At 38.4% G+C, this 9,172-nt stretch overlaps 2 protein-coding genes across 5 annotated transcripts; one reads left to right on the forward strand and one right to left on the reverse strand.

Annotated features, from left to right (window-relative positions):
- Positions 1 to 1,590: 1,590 nt before the first annotated feature.
- Positions 1,591 to 4,749, reverse strand: LOC124389360 (BRCA2 and CDKN1A interacting protein). The gene is made up of 7 exons (XM_046854729.1): positions 4,520 to 4,749; positions 4,317 to 4,391; positions 4,094 to 4,174; positions 3,744 to 3,830; positions 2,717 to 2,904; positions 2,046 to 2,211; positions 1,591 to 1,940 (listed from the first exon to the last, which is right to left on the reverse strand). The coding sequence occupies exons 1-7, from the start codon at positions 4,733 to 4,735 to the stop codon at positions 1,770 to 1,772; spliced, it is 984 nt and encodes a 327-aa protein (XP_046710685.1). The 5' UTR covers positions 4,736 to 4,749; the 3' UTR covers positions 1,591 to 1,769.
- A 794-nt stretch (positions 4,750 to 5,543) lies between these two features.
- LOC124389361 (WW domain-binding protein 2-like) lies at positions 5,544 to 9,172 on the forward strand. 4 transcript variants are annotated; one of them, XM_046854732.1, is made up of 6 exons: positions 5,544 to 5,672; positions 6,265 to 6,373; positions 7,585 to 7,735; positions 7,864 to 7,956; positions 8,209 to 8,349; positions 8,571 to 9,172. In XM_046854732.1, exons 2-6 carry the CDS (start codon positions 6,272 to 6,274, stop codon positions 8,753 to 8,755), a joined length of 672 nt encoding a protein of 223 aa, XP_046710688.1. In that variant the 5' UTR covers positions 5,544 to 5,672; positions 6,265 to 6,271; the 3' UTR covers positions 8,756 to 9,172. The 4 variants fall into 4 exon arrangements, with proteins under 4 accessions (XP_046710688.1, XP_046710686.1, XP_046710689.1 ...); XM_046854730.1 differs by having other exon boundaries at positions 5,571 to 5,679; positions 7,585 to 7,720; XM_046854733.1 differs by lacking the exon at positions 5,544 to 5,672 and adding an exon at positions 5,692 to 5,720.

A 9,172-nucleotide genomic window follows, 5' to 3' on the forward strand; every position in this document is an offset into this window, starting at 1 on the left:
CCTGCCTTGTGAGATGCCTTACTCTCACCAGCGGGTGACAAGAGTTTTCAGTTATCAGTGTCAGCAGACACTGAAACGCCACACGTCCGGTAGGGATGTTTTTTTAATTGCTAACGATTATTAGACGATAGGACTCCCATGGACAGCTGACGAATAAAAAATCTTTGATATGCTCCATATATGTTGTGGTCAGTTCACAGCAGTGACTTAGATTAATCTTTTCTAATAATGTTAAATATATTTTTACCTATGGGCATCTTTAGAGTCAAATTCTTACATTTAATCAGTCAGTTAGAATAATGACATTTTTGCATTTACCAAGCAAATTATCAATTAAATTCATCTTTGCAATACAGAGAAAACAGTAGTTGTATCTGAAGTGGCATTTAGGTGTATTTACACAGTTTATTGCAGCACAGAGGGACATCTGAATGTAGAAATTAAGTTTTGATATTTTAAACATAAAACGTTGAATACTGATAAAAAAATAAAAAATAAATACTTTAAATGTGAAATTAAAACCGCCAGTAGGTGGCAGCAAGTCACTGTTAAACGAGTCGTTTTGATTGAACCGAATCATTTAAACAGGATTCATTCTGGAACGAATCACCATCATGTTTACAGACGCAAACCAATGCTGTGACGTTGTCTGAAAGGTTTTTTCATTGTTTATTGAACTGTTGTATAAAATCAATATCTATAATCACGCTAATTTTTTTTAGGGGGAAAAAAAGTCATGTTTCGTGTGATTCATTATATGAAATTGTATCAAGTTTCTTTCGGCTTCTCCCGTTAGGGGTCGCCACAGCGGATCCTCCGCATGTTTGATTTGGCACATATTTTTACGCTGGATGCCCTTCCTAACGCAACCCTCCCCAATTTATCCGGGCTTGGGACCGGCACTGAGAGTGGCTGGGGATGGTTCCCTGACCGGGAATCGAACCCGGGTCGCAGCGGTGAGAGCGCTGCATCTTAGACCACTAGACCACCAGGGGACCATTATATGAAATTGTATAAATGTTGAAATTTTGTATCATTCTGAATACATTAATAGACTGGATCATGCAGTGAATTGTGCATGAGTCTAACCTACTAGACGTCACGTAATGTATGCATGCACTCTTCTCTCTTTGGGTTTGTGATATCGATAATGTCAAATCGCACATTGTAAAACACCACTTGCGAGATTATTGTAGACGATATACATCGTACACTCCATTAAGGTACTGTAAATTGCTATTTTGCCAAATTAATGTAATTTGTTAAATTATTACATTACAGCATACTACCGCTTATTGATCCACCATTCTTCTGGAGTCCTTGGTCGGCTAGACAACATGTATATTTGTCTGTTTATCTGACTAGGTATCTTTTCTTTTTTGTGTCTGTCTATCTCTGTATTTCTAAATATTTCCAGCTATCCATCTACCCATTTCTGCTTTTTGTTGTCTGTACACTTCACTGTGTGATATCTAATCTTCTCTAACAGACTCCTCAGCAGGTTTGTGCTTTAGTTTTAGCAAAAGTCCAACGGCAGCTTTGACGAAACGGACAAATCATGTCATGTCAGATAGTTAATTAACTCCGTAATCTTGGTAAAACGTGTTTAATTGAAGACTTTCAGAAGAACTTAGAAAAATTTCCCGATGGATAATCTCTCAACACTCGGATCACCCGTTAAGTGTCCACTCTGGCTGCGTCCACACTGTAGTCCTGAAGATGTATGTATTGAGGGGAGAGGAAAAATTAGGACACGTTAAAGGAAGCGTTCAGATGGTGAGGTAGTCCTTCAGCTTGTCCATTATTGCTGGCATTCTCTCCATGGGGACCAGACACACTGTCCGGAAAGGTTTCATAGGTACATCATCGAATGACCATCGTCCTGAGTGACACGAATCGGCTTCCTCCTGGACGGAGTAGTGAAACTTCACTACAGCTTGCTGTTAAACAGAAAAACATGCCGTTAGATCTACACATAGGACAAGATGTCAATTAAAGGACGAGACAGAAATGTTGTTTAAATGATGCATTATTTTCCCCTGCACCTCGTAAAAGAATTCCTCCTCTGCGTTGACGAACATGGGCAGTTCTTTTGCAGGCACTCGTGCTGGGATGCTCTTCTTGGCTTCCTGGCATGTCTTGCTGATCAACAGACAGTAGTGACATTTCCCACTGGGTTTATTGGTCCTTTGTGCTTCAGACATTTCCTCACTGTCCAAACAGATAGGATACATTAATAACCCTTACATATTCAAAAACATGGCACAGATCGCAGAACCTACAAGAGGCAGTTTCACGAACATGCAGCAGCTCTGAAATCTACCTTCTGTCCATTTATCACCATTTTAAACCAGTGTGGATTCTGAATGATGAACCCTTAAATTAGACATCAAGTTTAACTGCAAATGCTTCAAAAGTGAAACAAACCAACCACATTGTAAAAAAGAAAAGAAAAAAGAAAGCCATTTCAATCTAATCACAACTTAAATACTCTTTAATATGATTTCAAATTTTTATTGTTTGTTCTTTCCCCTAAAACACTCCATTAACAGGCTTTTAGGAATCGGTTCCCCATTCTCAATCATCTTAAAGCTGCCATATGCAATTTTCAAAAGTGTTTTAAGATCCGTAATATTACCTAACTGTATCATTCTCAAAATTCCTGAAGAAAAGCAGCGGTGTGTAAAACTGGCCGCATGAACAGTCTGATACTCACAGCAGTTGCGTGTAGAGCGGTAGAGCGATCTGCGGAGGGACGTTGATAAATCGCTCGCTGAGCAGCAGCCCAACGCTCTGAGATGTGTCCTCCAGGACCTGGTGAAACTGCTCCTGTACAGCTGCTGAGCACACTTTCTCACACTGTCCCAAAACCAGTTCCTTGATCTGCTCCACACACTCCATACCCTGTTTAACACACACATCAATAAGAAATATGCTACATGTATTTTTCTGAACTTTCAATATATATATAAATAAACAATCACTTGCTACAATCTACAATAGATTATTTGAATAGTATATTCATATTGTGCAATGTTTGCAATGGTGTCAAAGTTTTGAGACGAGCTCTGTTTACAAGAAAGTACTGTATTTATATACATTTACACACGTGTTTAAGGTTCAAAAAACTTCAAAAAGTCCTCTTGCACACAAAACAGCTCTTTCAGCTTTCCTACCACTTCTACAATATGTCCTGGGAGTCTTTTTTTTTTAAGCACCTTCTGCAATTCGCAATGAATCTCCGCAATGGTGTCAAAATTTGATCTTTGATCTGGATCTTCAACTTCAGGAAGAGGACGAAGTCCGCAGGAGACAAATCTGGTGAGTGGGATGGGTGCGGAAGTGAGATCATGTGGATTGTGCTCAGACGATCATCATGCACAAGTTGCTTAATGGTTTCAACATTTTTGGGGGGGTTCAGTTTGTTGAAGCTCTTCCTGATCTCTCACCGTCTTCCAGTGATGTTCGTCTGCTCTTAAAGAGCGTGTGCCACTCAAAACACCTCGAACGACACGTAGCATGGCCGTATTTCATGTCAAATCTCTCTGTGGCAGATTTGCCCAGTTTTACACAGATTTTCACATTTGCTATTTGTTCTAACTGTCCTTAAAACCCTGTTCTAGATGTGGTCATGAATGAACATAGGCAGAAAAGCACCAATCAGCAACATTAGGCTCGAAAACTTTAATACCACATTGTATTATTTATGTATATATGTATGATGTACTTCAAATGCTTCAAACCTTTCTGTCAGTGAGATTTATAATACTGATAAACCCAAACACTTCATCCAGGTCCTCATTGTCACTGTCATCAGGCACCTCGGCTTGCTGCAAACACACACACAGCAAATGAAAATTAATACGTAAACAGATTTAAGTATCAATTTATTTACAGCAAAGTTAGAAACAAAACGTGAATGTGCTTTAACTATTTTCAGAAACCATCCGTTCATTCTGTTCGCATTTTAATGTGCAACTATGCATTTCGTTATGTTTGCTGTAGTTGTAGACCTTAAGCAGATAGATTTTAAAATAATAAAAATCTGGTCTTCTTTTGAAAACATGAACGAAAAAAAAAGTTGACGTCGCACCCTGATGACGCTGCCGATGTGATTTTGCTGGATGATGACGTCAGTGAGCTCAGAGGTGTTCACATGGGCCTTCAGGAAGAGCTGGAGAAATATCACACACACCATCAGACAACAATTTATTTTATATTATATTATATTATATATATATATATATATATATATATATATATATATATATATATATATATATATATACACACGTGTTTTAAGGTCTCAAATGTACCTGTTGAAGCAGTTTCTTGATGCCACTGACATCGTTGTCTGATATCGTGTGTGCCTCAAAATCCACCACGACTTCCTACAGAAAACATTTTCACAAATATTGACCACAATGTGTACCATCTGAATAACAACAAACACTGATCACTATTATTAGCAATGGCTAACGTGAACTAGCTAGTCAGGTCCACGTGGGTGGCGGTTAACCTCGTTTATTTCTTCTTCTGAATTTTCACTCTCCTGTCCGGAATCTTCTAATCCCTCATCCGAACTGTCACTGTCTTCAGGATTTCCCCCGCTTCCAATAGCCCTTCTTTTCGCAGATGAAGCCATGCTGCTATCCAAACCGGTTACAACACACGCTGGGAGAGAGGGGAACTGCGCACGTTGGTTTATATATATATAAGGTAAACTGGTGTTCATTGGCTACCATTCCGGCTCTAAGGTTATTGGTTTTTGTTATATACGAAACCCCTGATTAGAGCCAAAATGGCTGGCGTTTCATCAGGTACACGCCGGAAAAAAACGGAAGAGACCTTTTTCGAGCGGAAATGGAGGGGGGGTGTTAAATATAATAAAATGATATCAAATAAAAAATTTACATAGCACGTTTTAAATGTTTTTGCGTTCACATTTAAGCGTGTAAGAGTAAAGTCAGTAAAGTAAAGCAAGTAAAACCGGAAACTTTTACCTTATGTAGTATAACGCGTTATAGTTTATATTAACAGAATTAAATGAATAGAGGCGATAATAATTGAATAAAATGTAGAAATTATTTATTGGTAAAATAATTTAAAATTTAAACAAATACAAATGATTACAATACCGATCTAAATGTCTGGGCATACAGGCTCTCTGAACAAACATTCTCAGCAATTTAATCCATGCAAAAGTATGCATATTTTAAAAACAAAAAATGTGTAATATGAAGTAATGTAATAATTTTAATAATGTATTTGGGGGGGTGTTATGCTAATACTACCTCACAATAAATGGTATTATTTTAATTGATTAGAAAAGTGATATTCTTGCTTTTTTATTCATTAAAATTAGAGAGAGAGAGAGAGAGAGAGAGAGAGAGAGAGAGGAAATTGAGTATAAAATATATAATTGAGTGATATGTAATTATAAAATAATATTAGCAAACATCCACTTTTTTTTTTTCCCTGAGGTCGCCATGACAACGCACTGTTGGCGTTATGTTACGTAATCCGGAAGTGCGGGAGCATATTACTGCTTGTCTGTATTTATGAGTGTGCCAGCAGGATTGGCATCAAAGCCGTTCGTGGGTATACGGCGGAGAACCCAATGGCTTTAAACCAGAATCACTCGGAGGCAGGGAGAGTCATTATCAACTACAGTGAGAGGTTTTTATGGAAAAATATAGATCCACCTAACTAAATAAATTGTGTGTAACGTATAATATAGCCGTAGATATGGAAGCCCGATTCCATCACTAAATATTGCACAAAAAAAAACGTTATTGCGAAAAAAATATATCTCACAATTTTCCCGCATTTGCGGATTTATAAAAGTCGCAATAAACCTTTTATTTTTTATTCCGTTTATTAAAACGGGCGTCCATACGGAGCTGCTGAGACTTTTATTCTCCAGGTCACACGAACCTTAAAGCCTCTTAAGCCCTTTTAAGCACCATGGACAAGGTCACTGTAGTACTGAGGTGATGAAGTCATTTAAAATTGTGGGTTGTAACTTTTAATGTTGTACCTTCACCCCACACCTACAACCCAACATAAACTTTAAAACACCACATATATTACACCATTACATAACCATCACAAGTGTTTAATTAGTCTCTGTGATACACTGAACATCTGGCAGCTGGTGTTTAGATGGGATATCAACAAGTGCATGCATAGTGTGGAATTATCCATGTATTTTTTTATGACCATTAGGTAAAACATATTTGTCCTAATTTCTCATCTCTTTAGAATCTTGATGTCCAATAAGAATGTACAGCTGAAATTCAGCAATGCAAATCTCCTGCCAGGCCCATTTAGAAAGAGAAGCTTTGGGAGTACCTTTCTCACAAGATACAGAGTAGGTATAAGGAAAAGGGTGGGAAGGGGGTCAATGACATAAAGATGACTTAGAGCTGATCAACTCTGCCAGAATCAAATATTTATTTTGGCTGCAGTACTTGAACTATAGCACACCCTTGTGTACTGTATATATAAGAGATAGCCTGGGTTTATACTGGAACAGCACATCAGTTAATATCACCAAATCGGTTTGCATCGCCGTCATCCCCGAAGGAAGCCTCTTTTGAAGTTGGCTCACAAAAAAGCCTGCAGTTTGCTGAAGACAACCTGTCCAAAAGCATAAATTACACATGTCCTGTGGTCTGATGAAACTAAGATAAACTTGTTAGGCTCAGATGGTGTCCAGCATGTGTGATGATACCCTGGTGTGGAGAACCAAGAAAATTGTGCCTTGCCTACAGTTAGGCAAGGTGGTGGTGGTGTTGGTTGCATCATGGTCTGGGGCTGCATGAGTGCTGCTGGTACTGCGGAGCTACAGTTCATCGAGGGAAACGTGGATTTCAACATGTACTGTGAAATTCTGAAGTACAACATGATGCCTTTGCTTTAGAAACTGGGCTAAACAGCAGTTTTCCAACATAATAATGACCCCAAACACACCTCCAAGATGACAACTGCCTTACTGAGGAAGCTAAAGGTTAAGGTGATGGAGTGGCCAGTATGACTCCAGACCTGAACCCTATTGAGCACCTGTGGGGCATTCTTAGGCAGAAGGTGAAGAAGTGCCAAGTTTAACATCCAGCAGCTCGGTGATGTCCTTATGGGGGAGTGGAAGAGGATTCCAGCAACCTCATGCAGCTCTGGTGAATTCAATGCCCAGGAAAATTAAGGCAGTGATAGATAACAATGATGCTCACACAAAATATTGACACTTTGGACACAGTTTTGACATGTTCACTTAAGATGTACTCACTTTTGTTGTAGAGAATGTATGTAAACAATAATGGCTGTATGTTAAGTTATTTTTAGAGGACAGTAAATCTATGCTGCTATACAAGCTGTACATTGACTACTCTAAAATATATACACGTTTTATTTCTATTGCATTGTCCCTTGAAAACATATAATAAAATGTAAGGGGTGTGTTCACTTTTGAGGAATTTTCTCATCACTGCATATTAAATTGAATACTGTAAAAATGCTCAAACCTGTTCTTTGCTGTTTGAAGTATTTTATTAAAATTTTAAGAGCATATGGTTTTTTTGTCAGGTGATCTTTGTGACAAAGGAAAAAGAGGCTTTGCGGTCATTCATGATGCCGTTCTACCTGATGAATGGCTGTGTGGTCAAACAACCTGTGTTTGGAGCCAACTACATCAAGGGTACTGTCAGTGCTGAACCAGGAGGTAACAACATCATCAGTATGTTTCTAATCTAGCATAAAGAAAAGTCTCACAGTCTTCTTTCGGTTGAGTAATTTAGAGTTTAATTTAGAACTCTAAATTCATTTTTCAGGAAGGTACCAAAATTCTCGTATTTTGCTTTCTAGGTGGTTGGGAAGGTTCTGCAACCTTCAAACTCATCTTTGTCTCTGGTGGAGCTATTGAGTTCGGACGGGCCATGAGGCAATTGGCTTCACAGGGTAAAATCTAATCAAATTGTATATATACACACACACACACACACACACACACACACACACACACACACACACACACACACACACTATTCCACTGTTTCCTATTTCTATGTTTATTTATGCACTTCTCTAGTCCTTTCTTCTGGTATAGTGAAAACATGTGACATGGATCCCAGTAGTGCCAGTTCTAGGAATTTCACACATTCGGTTTACCTTTACAGATACAAAAATTTAAATTTTTATTTCTTTTCCTAGCCTTCAGGACCCAGTCTTTGACCGGTCTATACATGGGTAATGGTGCATACGCCTACCCACCCCCTCCTCCTTCAGCCAATGGCATCTACTCCACCGGACCACCTACTCCTGGCTACTCATACCCTTCTCCTTCACCCCCAGGTAATAAACAGTGTGGAATGGCTTACAAACCTTATACAGGTCTCTCAGGTTTGGTAATGCCTGCTTATTTTTAAAGACAAGCAAACATGGTTAGCAGCTGAACAAGCTACTGTTTCAATAGATACGTCTGAAAAGAAACCAATAATGTAGGAACTTGTATAAAGCAATGGAAGATTTATTGCTGATTGTTTGCTTTTCTAAATGTTTTGGCTTGTTTGCAGGTGCATTCTATTCTAATAGGCAGGGTTTTGATGAAGCCGAAGCCTACGACCCGCCTCCACCTTATTCTGCTTCGGTGGCCCAAGCCCCTCTAGACCCTGTCCTACCATGTACATCTGCATGTCCATATCACAGCAGCCAGAGAACTGCACGGATCCCACAGCAAGAACCATGTATAGTTTCCTGATGCACATGAATTATCTGGATTATGGATGAGCATTTATAAAATAAAGGAAATGTGCAGAATAAAGGAAATCCTCAACAATTATCAAAAATTAAACATACCTGATTTTGAGTTTCTTATAATCTAATCAAGTGTAAATGTGACATTGTTATTAGTGAATGAATGTACTCTTTCACTCTCTCTCTCTTTCTTTTCATTTCTGTTATCGAGGTCACACAAACTTCAAAAATCCAATATGCCTCATACAAAACCTTTCACCTGACACACAAATGCATCTCTACATCCTCTGTAACTTGCCATGTATAAATATTAACTCCCTCACAATACTTTTGATACAATTTGGAATTGACAATGTTTTACCTTTGATTTTTACAAAATGTTTTTATTATGAGAAATGTTAATTAAAAACATTTCTCTGGA

Source organism: Silurus meridionalis, chromosome 7 (genome assembly GCF_014805685.1).
Source record: "Silurus meridionalis isolate SWU-2019-XX chromosome 7, ASM1480568v1, whole genome shotgun sequence".
Taxonomy (NCBI): domain Eukaryota; kingdom Metazoa; phylum Chordata; class Actinopteri; order Siluriformes; family Siluridae; genus Silurus; species Silurus meridionalis.

Bases quoted from the DNA above. Each gene is read 5' to 3' on its own strand.
- LOC124389361 (XM_046854730.1), top strand. From the start codon at position 5,621: ATGGCTTTAAACCAGAATCACTCGGAGGCAGGGAGAGTCATTATCAAC. The intron at 5,680-6,264 runs GTTTTTATGGAA...TCATCTCTTTAG, and splicing joins ATTATCAACTACAGTGAGAG to AATCTTGATGTCCAATAAGA. The intron at 6,374-7,584 runs GTAGGTATAAGG...TTTTTTTGTCAG, and splicing joins CCTTTCTCACAAGATACAGA to GTGATCTTTGTGACAAAGGA.
- LOC124389360 (XM_046854729.1), bottom strand. From the start codon at position 4,735: ATGAACACCAGTTTACCTTATATATATATAAACCAACGTGCGCAGTTC. The intron at 4,392-4,519 runs GTTAACCGCCAC...TGTTTTCTGTAG, and splicing joins CAGAAGAAGAAATAAACGAG to GAAGTCGTGGTGGATTTTGA. The intron at 2,905-3,743 runs GTTTGAAGCATT...TGTGTTAAACAG, and splicing joins TAAATCTCACTGACAGAAAG to GGTATGGAGTGTGTGGAGCA.